This window comes from Lygodium microphyllum, chromosome 11 (assembly GCF_053477565.2).
Source record: "Lygodium microphyllum isolate KBCC chromosome 11, Lygodium_microphyllum_v1.1.10, whole genome shotgun sequence".
Taxonomy (NCBI): Eukaryota; Viridiplantae; Streptophyta; class Polypodiopsida; order Schizaeales; family Lygodiaceae; genus Lygodium; species Lygodium microphyllum.
The window spans coordinates 152,629,434-152,648,606 of record NC_141145.1 but is presented as its reverse complement, the minus strand read 5'-3'; the positions used below and the strand labels follow the sequence as shown (position 1 = coordinate 152,648,606).

The following is a 19,173-nucleotide window of genomic DNA, read 5'->3' as shown; positions in this document are numbered from 1 at the left end:
ACATTCTACTTCTAGGGAGTGATAATGCAAGTGGGAACTTCAAGTAACAACACAACAGATCACATGGAAAGACAGGGTGTCACCATGTCATACCTCAAGGCCAGAATCTATGACCCAACAAGCAACTGCACCCATGAGAAGGTGCAGATACTGGACAATACTGAAAAAGAGCACTGGACAAAATCTTTAGTTGGACACCTAACACCTAACCAATTATGGGATGAAGTTTAGCATCATATAGCACCCTCTATCCACATGAATAATAAGATGTAGTCATCAAAGGCTTGGACAGCCGAGGATGTGAGATCTCACATCACACATCAATGCAGCAGATTATATTTTGTCGTCTGACAAGAAGAAGAAAGTTTAAATCACTTGAGGCTTAAAAGGCATTCTGATGCTGTGCACACCTGCACAACTGTACAGTAGGCGCATAATACAAAGAGAAAACAACATTAATGCTTTGCATTGATTGAAAACTTTGAAATATCTTCTACAATTGGATCTTATGATACAAAGCAACTGGCCATTACACTTAACATATCAACAAAGGCATTATTTCAAGTGTTGCAAATAACAGCATTACCCGGCAAAAATTGTGTGTTATCTCCTTGATTTCCACGTCCCCCAATGTGCAAGTTGACTTTACCAAACTTGCCATTTGCGCATAAAGAATTAACTGGTGTTCAGCTATCTCCTGAATGTCTAGGCATGTCAAGTCATGAAAATCCAGTTTAATGTTACAGTATATGTCAGAGTAGTTTGCTTTAATGGCCACTTCACTATTCACTGTTTTCTTTTCTTATGATCTCACTTTTGCATAGAAGACAAAGTCCTAATGGCTTAACCACATTCAACTTGTTCCTTGTTTGTCCAGCCTACCTAATTGTCTCGCCTTTCCTACTTAGATGCAAGCCCATGTAAGGGTGACATGTTACGGTGCCTGTACTAAACAGGACCCTTGCTAACAAATTGAACAATGCATTTAGTCTACAGTTCTTATGAAGTTGACTAATGACTCTCTTACAAGAATGATGTTATGATGAATCCCATGTCTTCAGACCCTTTTAAGTTGCCTATCTGCAAAAGTCAAGGTTCGTATCCCAATCCAAAAGGCTAGAAACCTCAATCCTGACACCTTTTCGTGATTGATTATTGCATGCACAGATTACCATAGTGAAATGAGCACTCAATGGCAGCAGCACAAAAGGATACGGGTTGGCAACAACTCAACAACTTGATAATTATTCAATGCATCAAAAGGAACAATCTGCAGAGTACCAGAAGAGTGGCAAATCAATAAAAAGCTTTTACATACATTAGAAAAAAAAGTTGACTAAACTGATCCTTTAACATGCAAGGTCCATGAGCTAGACATTGAGCTTCCATTTACAGTGAACTGGTGGTCGATAAACAGACATACAGATAAACTTACAAGATCCACAGTTAATTACAATCATGCAGATTAACTAAGGAGATCCACAGTTGATAAACAGAGATGCAGATAAACTTACTGGATCCATGGTTAAATACAGATATAACTTGTGACAAACTCACCCCTTCTTTCTGCAGGTGTTTTCTTACAAGCAATCTCAGCATCAATCGTAATGAAGGAGTGAGAGTACGACCCTTTTCTTCCATTAAAGTAACAAGACAACGGCACTCCTCTTTATGAATACTCCGTTCACTTTGCTGCATGAACAAAACTGCAAAATTACTATATGACATGTTTGCAACAATGAAAGTTTCCCTAAGCACCTTATTAATTAAGACAGTGTGAGTTTCCTCCTCTCGATTCAATTTAGGAGAGCTTCACTACCAACACCACATTACATGTAGATAAGACCAGATGCAGAACCCATTTGTACCTTTAACTAGACCCTCCAGATACCAGGCCAGTGCATTGCCAAAGTAAAGAAAGTGAGTTACCAGGCTCCAGTTGACTTGGGGTTGTCCAAAACTGGATTGGACAGTGAAGTAGATTTGTCTTCTTCATCTAGAAAATTGTGGGTGTCGAGTAGGATATTAATCGAGAATACTTGGGTGAAGAGGTAGGTAGTAGAGCCGGCTGAGTGTCAAAGCACAAATGTACTCCATGAAGAAGTTAAAGGCTAGAGGCGGATAACTGAGGGGAGAGAGCTTGGTCAGCAATAATCGGAAGGCTGGAGAGGAGGCTGCTCCAGAGGACTATCCATACTAAAGGACAAAGAGTTGGAGTTCGAAGGGAATGTTGAATGAAGAGTTACCATTTGGATAGAACAATGTGCTGCTTCTATGGTGTCTTCAAATCCCAAACAAGGTAATTTATCCCTTGTGGGAATTGAGAGACAAACTCGGCTTTCTTCGAGATAAGTTTTTCTATCATCTAAGATCTAGGGATGCATGTTTCTAGTATGGCTTCCAGAAGCAATGATGGTGAGGGTCCTCCGTGTGCTCTCTAGTCTAACCGCCAATTTATCAACAGGAACCTGCTAGACACTCGTTCAAGATGGAGTGCGAGTTTTACCAATATCATTTACTCTGCCTCACACAAGATGGCTTTGCTATACAGCCACACACCTAAGAGTAGAAACCCATCGTTATCGATTTCCAAGGAGTAACCAGCAATAATTGCAAAAGCCTTGAAATTTTACGTTTATCATACTTGGATTTCTAACTACCTAGGTATGTCTGAGGTTATATGTCTCTTCACAATGTCGACCAATAAAAGAAGTGCTAAATTGAACATAAAGTCACTGCCCTTTGGCAAGAGGCTCATGAGGTTTTATGAGCATTTTTTTAGTGAAGAGGAAAAATGACACAAAAGTACTTATTACTTACAAAATATAATCATCCTTGTGGTTTAAATGGGACCTCCCTACTATACATATAAAATCAGATTTATCTTAGTTATTTCTGTGCCTTCCAAATCTTCATGATGAACCATTGTTATGGTCAAGATTCAAGGCATTCTTAAAAATGAATTTCAAACTATGTTATGCTTTCCAAGATGTCTGTGAATATAGCATTCTCCTGTGAATGCTTTTGGATTGATATATACTTCAAGCTTGGGTGATTAATATTCACAAGAAACTCATAACCTGACAGATAACACTCCCACACATAGTCTAGACAAAAGCCTTTTGATCTCAAAGAAATGTTGAGCTAACATAAGCATTACATGCTGAATTAACCATTTAAACAGCCCCAAAAATGTTTAATTAATCAAACCCCTAAAATGGTGCACGGTTTGAGAGAGTTTTAAAATGGTGCACAGTATGAGGTCCCGAAACTTTCTATAAATAGACACACCACCTGCATGCAGTCTAAAATCTCATTTTTGCAGGTTTCAAGTGCTAGAACTTCGCTGTCCACACACCATTCACGAGGACATCTCAGCCGAAGCAGCCCCAAGCTTTCTTCACCCATCCAGTTCTTGTTTCCAGCCTCCATCTTGCAGCCTGTGCCACTTCCTGTGTTTTACTGCGGTGCTTTCTTGTTGCTGTTCTACTGTGGAGTTTTACTGTTGTGTTTTATTAATGTGTTTTACTATGGCATTTTACTACTGCATTTTTATTGCTTCATCTATCACAAATCCAGTATCTACTGCTTGGTTTGCTGCTGCCAAATATCTTCGGAGGCTGCCTTGCTACGTTTTGGGATCCGTCAAGAGTATGACACACTCTCCCACTCAGCATCTCTACCTTAGTCCTCAAGACACAAGAGTTTGGGGTACAATTTTCATTCCTGCATAGTTTGTTTACCACATGAGCATTGTATATTCAGTATTTAATCATTTGTTCAAATTCCACTATGTTCATTGTCTCTGAGTTACCTTAACCCTAACTGTGTTCTTTTGAGTTTATTTTTTATCATATGCCTGTTAGGGTATTTCTTCACATGGTATCAAAGCAAGGTTCTCTTCCATGAAACCTTGGCCTTTAATCTAAAAGCCCTTGGCAAGAAGCAAGAACAACAGAAGGGCAAGATAACTTTGAATGCATCTTCACTACATCATCATGATACTCCCGAGCCTAGCATATCGAGATACACAACAGAGTGGGCCTCATAGCTTGCTCCTCCATCTGACATGGCCGGAGAGACTTCGAACTACCATGGAATCCACAAACCATACCAGATTTCACGAGCCAAATACAAACTCGTTCTATTAAGCTCAACAACAAATTGAATGTAAATTTAAGTTTTCCCCTCTAGATTTGGTGCATCGGTCTAATAACTTTGCAAGAAGGACGAAAGTTCCACAAAGGACCAATCACCCTTACATGGAAACTGGCATGGAGTATATGCCATTTTCTGCTCCACCTTCATTCACTCCCATAACAGGTACACATGCTATTATTTCTCGATCTTTTGATTTTCCTCCCTCTTTTCTGCAAGATATCAGATATGCTCATGATGGAGGAACCCTTTATACTAAGTATTGGTTCATTAGTCCCAAAGAGGATAGGTTTTTCTAGTTGTACTGAAGAAAATATAAACAAAATTTACAAGAATCTATGGCGAGTGCTCCTTTATCTTTTCCTTCAACTTTTACATCTCATGATCAATATGATTTTGGTGATTCATCTTTTTCAACATTTGCATTTAATGGACAAGAGAAACCTAACACATTTCCCACAACAAACTCCAATGACAAATCCATTTAATCTCCTACCCATAAGTCTCATTACAACTTCCTTTCAACCTCAATTAAGTGCACCATACATGTCTTCTCGCATCACACCAGGGTGTCCTTCATCCATAGCCATACCTCTTGATCCCACTGTCAGTCTTTCTAAGAATACCCTCAGTTATCCCTTCAACAAGCACACCTATAGGTTTGCCGTAGGGAAGCTTCCTTGGTTGATTCACACTAGGCCAAATTTAGCTTACTCAGTTAGTTTTCTTAGTCACTATTTCAATGCATCTAGGATGTCACATTGGATTGCATGTTTGTGTGTTTTGAGATATTTGCGGTGTACCTATTCTTATGGCCTAACTTATGGATCCGGTTTATGTTTGCATGGGTACACGGGGCAGGAGATCCAGACACCCAGCGTTCCTATGGTGACTACCTCTTTACCTTGGGCACAGCATCCATCTCTTGGGCCAACCATAAGAAGGAGACGATGGGGGCTTTCATGGCGGAGCCTAAGTATCGAGCTCTTTTTTATGTGGCACTACACTTTCCATGCGACTCTCCCACAATCTACTACGACAACCAGAGAGCCATAACCCTTGCGGGCAATCTGATCATCACACCCCAGACATGGCACATGGAGGTCCATTTCCACTTCACCAAAGAGCAGGTTGAGTTAGGCACCATACACCTAGAGTCTATGCCTTCCTCCGACAACTATGCAAACATATTGACCAAGGCGAGTCAATTGACCAGTGTTGCACTACATTCTACCCAAGATTAGCTTGGGTACACCCTCCTCTACTTCTTCAGATTGACGAAGAGAGGGTATATCCCTCTGGCCTTCCCTTCTAGTTTAAAAGGGAGCGGCTTTCTTCTCTTGATAGTGATAGTGATGATGCTTAAAGATTTTGATTTAGTCATTGTATTCATTGAACATTTTAAACATTGTATCTTCATCCGCACTGTTAGAATGACATGATTGTAAAAGAGCACTTGGACAAGAGAACAATGCTTCTACAAGGGCATTGTCCAAGTGGCACCATTGCATACCATTTTGCATACGCATGATCACACCTACATCGCCTCTTGCATAACACTAGTGCATTAACATTCTAATCTTATAAACATGCATACGTGCGTATTTATTCCTTTTTTGTCTTTTTTGAGTGGCCGACTCTCAATCCACCATATTTGCGGCATTGCACATGGCAATCTCAACGGCAATCTCCCTTGCTTACTTAGTCTTGCTAGCTTGCTTCCACATATCTTTTTTGTCTCTCCACATACCCCTCATATTTGTTCCACATTCCATTAGCCTATTCCTTCGTCATTGACATCCAGTAGTAGTAGGGATAGCTTGTTTATTTTGTAAAAGCCTTTGGGACTAGCTACTTGTCTCCCATCTGTTACTTAATCAACCGCCACCTCTCTTTTTAAAACAATCATTATCAAATTTATCCAAAAAAAAAAAAGTTCATTGTGGTTCCATTTGCCTTTGCGAAACTTGGAAGATAACTGGACAACCAACATGCACCCTTTGTCTGATACCCTGGCCTCTCTAGGGTGATCACTTGGACTCCCTTCATAAAATAACCATCGCCTCTATAGTCTTAGTAGACCACTGGGCAGTCATTATGCACCCTTTGTCTGATATTGGCTACTTTAGAATGGGATGCATTAGAGCAAAAGCTCGTTAAAACCAAAAAGACTCAAAATTTTGGATTGGGCTTCCTTTCTAGCTCAGTTTTTGGGCCTAAGAGGGGATGTTCAGCTAACATAAGCATAACATGTTGAATTAGCCACTTAAATAGACCCAAAAATGCTTAAGTAGTCAAATCTTTAAAATGGTGCATGGTTCAAGAGAGTTTCAAAACAATGCACGGTACGAGGTCCTGAAACTTTCTATAAATAGGCAAGCTGCCCTCCATTCAATCTAAAATCTCATTTTTGCAAGTTTCAAATGCTAGAACTTCATTGTCCACACCCTATTTGCAAAGGACATCTCAGCTAAAGCTTCCCCAAGCTTTTTTCACCCATCCGGTGCCTGTTTCGAGCCTGTACCTCGTAGCCTATGCCACTTCCTACATTTTACTACAGCATTTTATTGTTGTTTTACTGTGGCGTTTTACTACAGTGTTTTATAGCCATGTTTTACTGCAACATTTTACTATTGCATTTTACTGATTTGTCTGTTGCAGATCCAACATCTACTATTACATTTACAACTGCTAGACAACTTCGTAGGCTGCCTTGCTGCACCTCAAAATTCATCAAGAGTATAACACACTCTCCCGCTCAACACCTCTGCCTCCATCCTCAAGATATGAGAGTTCGAGGCACAGTTTTCATACTTGCACAGTTTGTTTGTTGCATGAGCATTGTACATTCAATATTCAATCATTCATTCAGATTCCACTGTGTTCATGGTCTCTAAGCTACCCTAACCCTAACTATGTTCTTTTGAGTATATGCTTTATCGCACACTTTCATTTATGTTTCTACGTTAGGGTATTTATTCACAAGCAAGGCCCTCTTGTTTTGAGCATTGCACCAATGTAATCATCACAAGCATCTACTTTCACCACAAAAAGAATTTGTAAATTTGGAATAATAAAGACCTTGCACCCTCCAATAGAAAGAGATTTTCTACATTGTGAGATCATGAAGAGACAAGCCATATGCACTTATGGTCATAGTTAAAGGTGGATTGTGCATTGCTTGATCTAAAGGCAAAAGTCAACAAAAAGTTATATGTGCGTATAACCACATCTTGTGGTGATGTGGTAACTTTCACTCTATAGATCAATGCACCTCCAAGTCTATATCTTCAATTTAAAAGAAGAAAATGAATATGCACAACCATCTTAATGAGAGCTCAACAAAAATCAATGTACAACCAAAACTTGTCATTTATTTTCTAGACAAGAAAATCTGATCTTTAAGAAAGAAGATCTAATGGGTGTAACTTGTGTGTTTGGTTTATTATCATAGGACTTACTTTTCTTCATCTAAGCAATGCTTTAAAGCACTTTTCTTCTTTCATGTCATGTTGTTCCTCTTCTTTCAAAGATTGCTTCATTTTAAAGTATAGATTGGAGTGGAATTAAGGAGCATTGGAAGGTGCATAGGGCTTCATCTTCTTTTCATTGATAGATATATTTGTTATTGTTTGTCTCCTTTTTTAACGGCTGAATACTCGTCTTGGTCAGTTAGCCGCTCAGCTTGAAGGATAGCACTTTGATCTTCCATTTGAACCTCCAAATAATTATACTCAAGTAAGAAATACAAAGAGTAAGGATTACTAATTGCAGATATAGCAAAGCAATAGCTGTAAACACTACTAGTGCAGGAGTTGAACCACTACAAGCACCCCATAGAACGCAATATGCTTAACTATTAATTGTTGGCTTATTACTGCAATAAGAAAAAAGAAGAAAATTGGAAGAACAAAACTCAAGTTTGCTTATATTACAAGTGTGAGAAATGATTGTGACCAAAGATACATGCATGAGTTGGAAACCAATACCAGGTAGAGATGGACAACTCCCTAGAAGAAATGTTTTTCACTCAACCCCAGTCCCTTGGAGCTTAACTTAGTTACAGCCAACCAAAGAGTGAGCAAAAGTAGTACTCACTCTCACAAATCCTGTGAAGATGTAAAAGGTCACAGATGCTTACATGCAGATATTCAATTTGCAACAAACAAATTTATTCTTTACAACTTGAAGAGTAAGCAAAAGGAAGATTTGTGTGTGTGTGTGTGTGTAATGCAGCAGCTTCTCTTTTCTCTAGATGCTTTCGTACTTGGCGCTAAGAATTACCACTCGTATACACAATCAGTTATACTATATTGATGTCTACTCTGATGCAAAAAATGTTATAATTTTAGTGTGTAATCCCTACTTTTGAGTATTTTTAGAGCTAATCCACAATTATAAAATTTAGGGACCCTCAAATATTGATGTCAAATGGAAATTCTTTTTTAAGCATCACATGTAATATGATAGGAAAAGGCGTATGCATTTGAAACTTTCAACCTATAGATGCAAGTTGAGCAAACTTTCATGAGCATGCCATCTTATAGATTGTAGCTGTTTGTTCTAGAAGATCTAGCCTATACTCTAGGACTTCCCAAGTAAATCAAAAAACAGCATTCACTCTCCTCCAAACACCCATGTCTTTCTACACTCCTCCCTTCCTTTCCCCATTTTCTCCTCCCCTCAACAGTCTTCTTTGCCAACCCGCTGGCCCCTCCCCGCCCCCCCAGCTTCTCTTTGTCCTCCTCACCCCTATACTCTACCTCTCCTTCCATATCCTTAAATTAGAATAATGCCATTTACTTTCTGTACTACATTTTGGTTGATTCTCTTCTGAAAGTTTCCTACTAAAAAATGTTCCTATAGTCCTCCCTCCCTCATCTAGCAAATCAAAAGCAGCATTCCCTCTCCTCCACCCACCCCCCTCTTTCAACCCTCCTTCCCGCATTTTCTCCTCCTTCGATGGTCTTTCTTGGTCCCACCCCCCACCCCCACCCACCTATAGTCCTCCCTCCCTCATCTAGCAAATCAAAATCAGCATTCCCTCTCCTCCACCCACTCCCCTCTTTCAACCCCCCTTCCCCCATTTTCTTCTCCCTCAATGGTCTTTCTTGGTCCCCCCCCCCCCACCCCACCCACCTTTTTCCTCCTCCTCATGCCTATCCTCCACCTCCCCTTCCAAATTGGATAATATCACATCCTTATCATGGAATAATGCCATTTATTTCCTGCACTAGATTTTGGTTGACTCTCTTCTGAAAGTTTCCTAGTAAAAATGTTCCTGCTGTCCTCCCTCCATCATTTAGTGCTTCAAAGATTTTGCTGAATCAGTACATTGACAGTCCTGACAAACAATTGCTCTTGTCAAAACACACCTGACATGTGATGCTGCAGTAGTACACCGCTTTGCAAAGAGAGCAACATCTGTAATTCAACCCTTCTTTATAGCAGCCATCACATCTTCTGTCCATATTTTCATTCAAAATAGCCACAAATGGACCTTGCTCCAATAATACTTCTCCTACAGTTGGATTATTATACATTAGTTGAGAAAGAAAAGAGGAAAAAAAGCTCAAAAAAGTTCAACCAAAACTAATTACAATTGTGAATAAAAACTCATTAGATGTATACCAAAGGAGCCAAGTATGCAGTTAAATCGACTTCGACATGATCAATGTGCTTTTTACATGTTTGTATCACGGCCTTTTCTCATCAAAAACACACCCAAAAATTTGACAGATCAAGATTTTATCATCGTACACCACATTTCATAGAACATAGCTCACTTCAAGTTTGTTTGTAATACTACATGGCAGTTCACCAGAACTAAAATTTAATGAAGAATGTAATGTTAGAGTTGGACTACCAAACGATGAAAGTCCCTAAGAGAGTGATTGGAAACATGATCCAATACATAGGCAACATAAAAGAAGAGTCAAAAAAGAGAAGAACAGGAGAGATTTTAAATAGGATGCACGGCATACCCAAGATAAAGTTGGAACAACTCCAAGCATGTTAGACACAATTTCCACATGGGTGGAGGTGGTTACAAGGAAAGTGCACATGGTTGAAGGTGATTGAAAGCAATGAAAATCTATCCAAACAAAAAGGAATATAAAGCAACCCCTTTTGTTGACACATGGAGAAGTGAGACCACATGAAAAGGAAAACCTTGAAGCTCGCAGCCAAATGTGCAACAAGCTTTATTCCACAATAGAGTCAAGATACCCTGACTTGGAAAGGCCCAGCCCCTTCCTGGGAGAATAAAGCCCATCAAACAAAGTACATGTTGATCACCAACAGGCCTACCAGCAAGGTATCACAAACAAATCAAAACAATCTAGACTTCCTGCTACAAGATAGCCCTTACCATGTACCTAGCCCCAATCTAGCAACCAGATAGCGTTCCACACAGGGGCAGTCACAGATTCTACGTTTATATAGTCTACCTCAGCATAAAGAACCAAGAAGGGCACAACTATGATACAAAAGCAAGTTTGGTGAAGCAGATTGCCAGCAGATCTACAACATTAAAAGACCACCGAATTCTCCATCCATGCAGCCATCTCTAGATTCAAAACATGAAATTTCAGACTACACCAGTGGCTCTCAAAGGGGAGAACCAATAAAAGTTTGCCACCTGCTTAAAAATAGCCAGGATATCTTGCATAGAGTTTAAGGCAGTTACTAGCACTATCCAGACCACTCAATTGTCTATGATTATTTCTGATTCTTTTTGGTAAGCTGACTCTTCTAAACAGCTAAGGAGTACATGATAATAAAATAAAACGCAATGGAAGTCTTCATGAAGATGCCCCTCATAGGACAATACAAAGGCTCCAACTCATGGATCTCTCTCTCTCTCTCTCTCTCTCTCTCTCTCTCTCTCTCTCTCTCATACATACATACACACACACCTATAATTTATGCATAGATACATACATGAGAGGGGGGAAAGGGGGGGGGGGGGGGGGGGAGACACCACATTGTGGCCCAAAGAGCCCTTCCCTGCACTGGATTCCAATCGTTAATGACAAGATTGGGACCTTGCAGGTCGACTCCACCTAGAAAAGGCTTCTGCAAATCAAGTATATCGCCTTATGATTAAATACCACCATAGGCTGGCCGCCAAGGCTAATCTTGTTTGGGACTTGCATAAATCTTGAGACTAGTGGAAAATGACTATCATGGAAGGTTGGGTCAACACGACTCCATACAAATGCAAAGTCTTCCTTTGGCGTGTCATGGTTGGGGAACTTCCTCTTGCTGCGGCACTTGCAAAACGCCGGATTTCCAATGGCAACTGCTTTTTTGTCTCACCAATGTGGAAACTTCTCACCATCGTTTTCTTTCATGCCCCTTGCATGGAAAATCTGGACCCTCTTGTCTAACATTTGGAGGGCTTTAGTTGGCACATCATTGTGCCCCTTTGATTGGGTCTTTGCTCGACGACCTAGATAACACAATCCCGCACAACCATGTATGAGATCTTGTTTCATTTTCTGCATTTCTGGGGCTCTTGGCATAATTGGATAACCAGGAATGCTTTTGTTTTTTATTCCACATCTAGGGTGTAGAGACACCTTACTAAGCTGAAAGGTCTCCCGCACTAATAGTTGGATCTCATCCAACACATTGATCTTCTGTCCAAGGAAGACTTGGTTCCTTGGCATATGGCAACTTCTATTGCTTCTTTGCCCTTAAGCTTGGGGGGGGGGGGGGGGAGAGAGAGAGAGAGAGAGAGAGTATATTAACGTCTCTAAAAGGCCAATGTGGCCTATGAGACCAAAGCAGTACATACAATGATGGTGTGTTTCTCATCTAGAACGAGAAAAAAGATGAAAAACATGCCTATAAGACTGAAAAGGAAATGAAAGTGTCCCATAAAAGGGAAACATGTCAGTGATCTGAAAGTGAGAGTAGAGAAAGGAAAACTCTCCATCAATGATATGTCTGTTCTCTAGGGAGGTGTATCTCTGCATAGCTGAGGCGTCTTGGCATCTGTCTCCTGTGGCGCTCAATGATGGCTTTAATTTGTCTGTGGTGTGGATGTCTAGGCCTTCGTCCGGGTGGACGTGGGCACCTAGACCGGCTAAGTGCCACTGCTCTATCCAAAGGGACACCTACTGAAGATGAGGTCCAATGATGATGTACTCCTGTAGGCTGTGTGGCAGTAGTAGTGGTATCTGCCATACTCTGTCGTGTATCCATGAAAAAGTCAGTGACTGCTCTCTGTCTATGTGAGCCGAGCTGTGGGGGCCTCCTACTCCGTAGAATTGTTGCTCTACGCCTCTGGAGCTCCAAGAGGAAAAATCCCAAGCATCTCTGATCCTCATACTGCATGATCCGTCTCAGGGGTCCAAAACCCTCTCGAAACAGACAGTGGTATCTACCTCGTATGTCGTAATATACAGTGCATCGGCAGATGTAGTGTTCCTCTGTCTCTGGCTCTCTGTCGCATAGTGGGCATATGCGTTCTTCTGTCTGTATACCCTCCCATCTGCATGTCTCAATCCTCAGGTGGTGGGATGAGGTGCGGATCTGACCAATAACTGTGCGTAGTCCATGAGGCAGCTGTGTGTCCATGTAATTGGGTCGGGTGATGAAACCATCCTCAGATACCTGGAGGAAGTGGGTCTGGTAGTGTGCCATCCTCGTGCCATGGGGCGAGGGGGGTCAGATCCAGGTCTTCTCCGTATCTAACTTCAGTATGTCTGCTCTGATCACATGGTTCAGCTCTGATCGGCTTAGGTCAAGTGTAGGGCAATCCAGGCTATAGTCAAAGGGGGGTAGTCTGTCAATCTGCAGACCATGTAGACGCATCCATGTACTCATCTGAGCATACCAACAGTGTCTGTCACCGTCTGCTGCTAGTTGTCTAGAAGAGGCCAGGGCTAGCCGTGGGTATCTATCTTGGAGGAGCTCCCATAGTCTATGTATGAAAGTCACTGCCTGAACCAAGGCCTCAGCCACCATGGGTGATGCCCCCAACTCAGCTCTGATAATCTCATGTGGGGTCGAGCTTTTCGCTCGTATCATGCGTGAGATCATCATGACCAGTGGTCTTTCCATATGCTCCCATCCATCATAGTATTCCTTCTCTGGTCCATCCTGGTCTCCCAAAGGCTGTCTCCTCGTGTGAAACAGACTCGGACCCCAAATAGCTGCCCCATATAGGAGTGTGGGTGTAACCAAGGTGTCAAAAAGCCACAGTTTGGTGCGCGGCTCATGAAATTGTATGTGAGCACATTGCCTCTCCAATGCCCCTAAGGCTGCATATGCTTTTGCCAAACGAGCCTCTGATGTCTCTCTCCAAGAGAACTGTGGTCCCTTCAATGTGACCCCCAAATAAACATACTGCCTAACCATCTCCACTGGCTCTCCGTCAAAAGTAAACTGGTGCTCAGCTCTTGTCACCCAAGCAGCTGAAGTGTTAAATACCATAACTTTAGTTTTCCCTAGGTTCACCTTAAGATCTCTATCTCTGCAAAAAGCTGATAATGCATCCAAGTGTCTATTTAGTCGCTTAGGTGAGTCAGATAAGTACAATATCATCGGCATAAAGCAGTAATGGTATCAGCACTCCAGCTAGGCTGGCTCCGACCCCACCCGTCCTATCCACATATTCTGAAATTTCATCTATATACAGCCCAAAAAGTGTCGGTGAAAGTGGCCAGCCTTGTTTCACCCCAATGATGCTATTGACTGTATCTAAGATGCCCTCAGGTGTTCGTACTCTGCCTGTCACTGTCTCATATAGGGCATAGATACTCCACTGTATCTCTACGGGCACATCAATGTTTTGCATTCTTTTCATGAGTCTAGCACGTGGCACTGTGTCAAAGGCCTTGCGAAAGTCCACAAAACAGCAATAGATCTTTTTCTTGAATGCCTTGCCTTCTTCAATGATTGCCCTCAACGTAAAGATATGGTCTAGAGTTGTATATCCCCTCCTGAAGCCAGCCTGGCCTTTTGACCTCAGGCCATGCATCTCGGCCCATTCACTCAACGCTTGTTCCACGATAGACCCATATATCTTGGCTAGCATGTGTCCAATCATGATAGTTCGGTAGTTACTAGGTAGCGCGGGGTCTCCACTCTTAAAGAGCGGCACAATAATATGGTCTGACCAACAGGTTGGAAATCCCTCACAAACTGCCCTATTAAAGATGTGAGCCAGCGTTGGTGCCAGAATATCACAGGCATGCGTGAAGTGTTCAGCCACTAAACCCTCATGGTCTTGGGCTCTTCCATTTTTCAGCTTCCATATGGCATTCCTCACTTTTTTTTCTGTGAAAAATCTGCAATTTGCTGGTCTTGAGGTTGAGGGGAGTGGCATAGGCTCTTGGCCAGGGATATCATAGAGTGTGCAAGCATATCCATGCCAATCATCCGGTCTAGTAATTTGTAGGGGTGGCTGGCTCTCATGCATTTTTTTCCATGCTCTCTTGTTGTCTTGCCCCAAGAACATGGAATACATTTCTGTTTCTAGTCTGCTCAGGTATTCCTGCTTCTTTTTGCGTACCAACCGTCTGAAGAGTGTTCGAGCATGCTTATGGGTGCATATACCAAGTGCCAGCTCTCGCTGAAAACGTGCTCGTGTCTCTCTGCACTCATCATCATACCAGCCATTCTGTGGAGCATTACCTCGTGGAGGTTTATCTGACGGTGTAGTGTGTGGGAAAGCGTATGCTGCTGAAGTGTGTATTATCTCGGCCAACTGTCCTGTAAACTCATCCAACGAGGCCTGTGTGTCTAGCTCCCTCAATGCATCTCGCACAGTAATGCTGTATATGTGTGAGGTCGCTTCCACAAAATCATAGCGTGGTAATTTTGGTATATGTGATTGTGCTTCATGTATATGCCCATATTGCATTGTGAAGGCTAGAATAGCATGGTCTGCTACTAATCCAATTGGTCTGTCTGAGATTTCAAAACTTTTTATGTCAGGTAGCAAGTTGGGTGATCCAATCAAATAGTCCACTGTGCTTGACCCCTTCTTGTTATTCCAACATGTGAAGCCATTAGATCTTGGCCACTGTGGTAGCCCGTTAAGGATGGCCAAACCATGTGCACTTCCCAGTGCCAGTAGGTGTGTTCCATATTCTGTTATCTCTCTATCTTGGGCTGATCTAACTAATCCCACTTCATCTAATGCAATATCTCTGAACATCTCATCACTAGTGTCAAAGAAAGCAGATTGGTTGTTTCCTGTGCGTGCATTAAAGTCTCCTGCTAGTAGAACATCCCCAATTCTCATGTATCCCATTATGTCCTCATATAGTGGTGTATACGGGGATGCCTCTTTAGGGGCAAACTTAGAGTATGCAGGGGGAAAATAGCATATGGCAATATACATGTCGCGAGTTCTGCTTGTACGTAACCTGATCCACATGTATCTTGCCTCTACATCTCTATGTACCACTTGGACTGTATCTCGGAGCTCTTCTCTAAATAGAATTGCCACATCTCCTGATCCCCTCGTCCCTCCAGGCCGTCTAGGCTGAGGGCGATATACACTTTCCCATCTATATCCATATACATCAGGTAAACGGCTGTCTTTACATTGATGTGTCTCAGTATACATAGCAATGTCTATACCTTTGAAAGTATCCTCAAAATAACCTACATCTGTCTTAAGGGAGCCATTGCAATTCCACAGTGTGAACTTCAGGGTCTCATAGGCCGCGCACCGTCATGCCGTCCTTTTCTCTGTGATGATGACTCTTCCATCTCTGTATACAGCCCATTTACCTGCTTTCCGTGCCTCTAGAACACGTGGCATATTTTCCCTCCTGTGGGCTAACTGGGCTGGGGTGAGGTCTTCATCTAGGTAGATCTTTTCTCCTTTGAGAGCGATCCTCTTAGAGAGGAAGGCTCTCTTCTTTTCCAGGTCTCCAAACTTCAAGATGAGGACTTTTGTTTTTGTGTCAGCCTTCCCGACTCGCCAAGCCCCAATGATGGGTACTGAGAGAGAGAGAGAGAGAGAGAGAGAGAGAGAGAGAGAGAGAGTTGGGTCTATGCACAATGGCCTACAATCATCCTGTATCTTGTAATCTTGTAATCTTGTACTTTTTCGTGATTAATAAAATTACCTATTACAACGAGAGAGAGAGAGAGAGAGAGAAACCAACAAACATAGAGAGAGACAATACAGAAGCTCACAATTCCCGAATCTTGGAACATAGGACAACACAAAGCTCCAACTCCCAATCCAAGATTTCATGCACAATAATATCGACATCAATGTGCTTCATGCTTGTGGAAAACATTGGATTCTTGGCTACGGTTGCGGGAGTCAACTCATTAGGCCTACATTTGCAAACTCAGAGGCTTCTTTGGCTATCTCCTTGCTCCAAGCACCAATCTTCATCCCTGCGTTTGCAAATTGAGAGGCTCCTCTTTGATGGCAATCTCACTGCTCCACAAAACACCTCAACATCCTTGCATTTGCAAACTCATAGGCTTCTTCGCCAGTCTTCTAGCAACTTTGACTATCACACCAAATAACCATTGGCTATCTCAATGAGGCTCACCTCTATTAGTAATCTCCTCAACCACCTAGTCTCCTAGACTACTACAAATGCACCCTACACTCTACCTCTATAGGAAAAAGAGCAACAATATCATGCTTTACTGCTCCATGAGATGTCATGTGATCCCAAAGTGACACAAAAGCCATAGTGGATCTCCGAGCGTCAATGTCACCTAGCCAACGTTAATTGGTCAACCATATCAATGTACCCCCTCTTTATATATGAACTTCTATATCCACGTGCCTTGGTTACTCCTGTGAAGCATTTTTCCGTTCATAAAAAGATGAGCTAAGAGGAGCAAAACATCAATAGTGCATAACCACAAGCATTGGAGCAGGCCCTATTTTCCTCATTGTAGGGAGATGGATTTAGCAAAATCTAGGGGCTGAGAAACTCTTGTTTTCTAGGACAGTGTTGCAAGATATTCCCCTATGACTAGTAGGATTTAACTCGGAATTGTGGATATGTACATGTGTATTGTAGGTTTTTGAAACCAACCTTTCTTCCGTGGATAGGTGATAATTCTGTAATTACAACTTAGTTACAGCAACAACATTTATTACAAAACTAAGAAATGTGGATTAACTTACAATCTTGGACAATGGACACCCTGTTGACCCCAAAATTGATGTCCCTTTCGATATATATTTAACTTAATTGAAAAAGAAGTTGATGTACAATGGGATTCTCCCAATCCCTTTCGGTATTGCAACTCCCCTTACTGTCCAAAATGACCAGCAAGCCTGCAATCTGATTTGCCCCTTGATTCAAGCAATCAATTGGCCTTTGCCCGCTTTGATGGAGATGAAAAATGCCCCAAATTCATTGATTTGTTGGTCCCTCCACTTGAATTTGACTGAAAAGAGCTTCAGCCCTGTTGAATCCAAGTCTTGGAGCTTCCAATTTCTCATACGCTTCCTAAGGTTGCTACTAAACCCGATTACTATTGCAAATTAGGGTTTATAGTAGAGAAATCTGAAATTTCTTAGCCTCTCGTGATCTCAATGCTGTAATCTTCAGAAGCAAATCCGTAGAAAGCCTAGGAGATAAGAGAGAATGCTGAGGAGAGAGAAAATTCAGAACTGAAGAAAATCTGTCATTTACTACTATTGCATTGTCTCAACAACTTGTAGATGCAAAGAACTAAAGAAAATCAGTCATTTACTGTTGCTGCCCTCTCTAACAGCCTGTAGATGTTGTCATCTGATGTTGATCGGTCTTCTCCTGCCCCTAGCTACCTCATAAGGTCCTCCAATGGCTGCAAATTAGACCAATAGCATCTCCTCCCTCTCTCTTGCAAACTGAATACACTAAAATGCCTCTCTTCAACCTCTAAAGATGTTTTCAGTCTTGCATGGGTGGCAACCTTCCCAAATGGTTTTTCCAACATTATCCATAATTAAATATTAATTTTCAGTCTTTAAATACTAAAAAGTAATCTAATAATTATTTTGATGCCCTGATAAATAATCTGACTAGCTAATAATTAAATTGACTAGGCAACTTCCATCCATGAGTCTCTTTACCAAATACCAACTGACACGTATGGCCAAATGAATGACCTTGGCCGACAACTAGCACCAAATACCACCAAGTACCAATGTGCCATAACTTATAGCAACTTTTGCCTTTAACATCCCCTGATTTCCTAGGGTCTCGAGTTCGTAAATTCTCTCTAACCCCAGTTACATCTCACATGTGCAACATTTACTTAACCATGTAATTAAATATCAATCCACATGTTAAGTGAGGTTTCAAAAATACATGTTCTCATAACCAGTTTTGATGTCACATGGAAGCTATGCTTGATGCAAAAGTTTGGAATGTCATATCTTGTAGTGATAGAAGTTGGAGGAGGAATGAGCGTGAGTGTGACGGCTAGAGAGAGAGAGAGAGAGAGAGAGAGCACAGTCAAGTACAATTCGATATAAGTGTATCAACCAATGTGTGTTGGTCGTACACAAAGAATAAAATGTATTTATACTTAGGGCACATAAGGGTGCATTCACATGTACAATGTATATGTACTATACATGGAGGTTAAACCAGACATTTATCCCAGCAACCTCCCACTTAAAGGTCCGATGTGAACCTCTAACCAACTCCTACTAGTCGTATACAATGCTTGTGCTGAGCTTTGCTTAGACTTTTAGTAAGAACATCTACAGGGTTGTCTTGTATTTTGATCTTGGTCAATGTGATTTGACCATCTTCCGAAATCTGTCTGATGAAGTGATATCGCATATCTATATGCTTTGTGCGTGAATGATACATGACCTTCTTAGCCAGATACACAACACTCTGGCTATCACATCCCAGAACTGCAGTACCCATAGACCTGCCGAGATCCTCTGCAAGTCGGCTCAACCATATAGCTTCCTTAGAAGCTTCAGTAGCTAATATGTATTCAACTTCTCTGATACTCAGTGCAACAATATTCAGCAACCTCGAACACCAAGAAACAACCCCACCAGCAACT

At 41.6% G+C, this 19,173-nt stretch overlaps 1 protein-coding gene across 3 annotated transcripts in view; it reads right to left on the bottom strand.

Moving 5' to 3' along the window:
* LOC148029539 (histone-lysine N-methyltransferase ASHR1-like) overlaps window positions 1–19,173 on the bottom strand; it is a 128,485-nt gene that overhangs the window by 72,822 nt on the left and 36,490 nt on the right. For 2 of the 3 annotated variants that reach the window (XM_087688395.1, XM_087688396.1), the window contains exons 2-5: window positions 9,534–9,679; window positions 1,558–1,692; window positions 1,216–1,270; window positions 587–705 (exon numbers count right to left, since the gene is read on the bottom strand). In XM_087688395.1, coding sequence (XP_087544521.1) covers window positions 587–705; window positions 1,216–1,270; window positions 1,558–1,692; window positions 9,534–9,679 — 455 coding nt within the window. Of the gene's footprint in view, window positions 1–586; window positions 706–1,215; window positions 1,271–1,557; window positions 1,693–8,147; window positions 8,268–9,533; window positions 9,680–19,173 lie in introns of those variants that run through there. The other variant, XM_087688397.1, reaches the window with a different exon arrangement.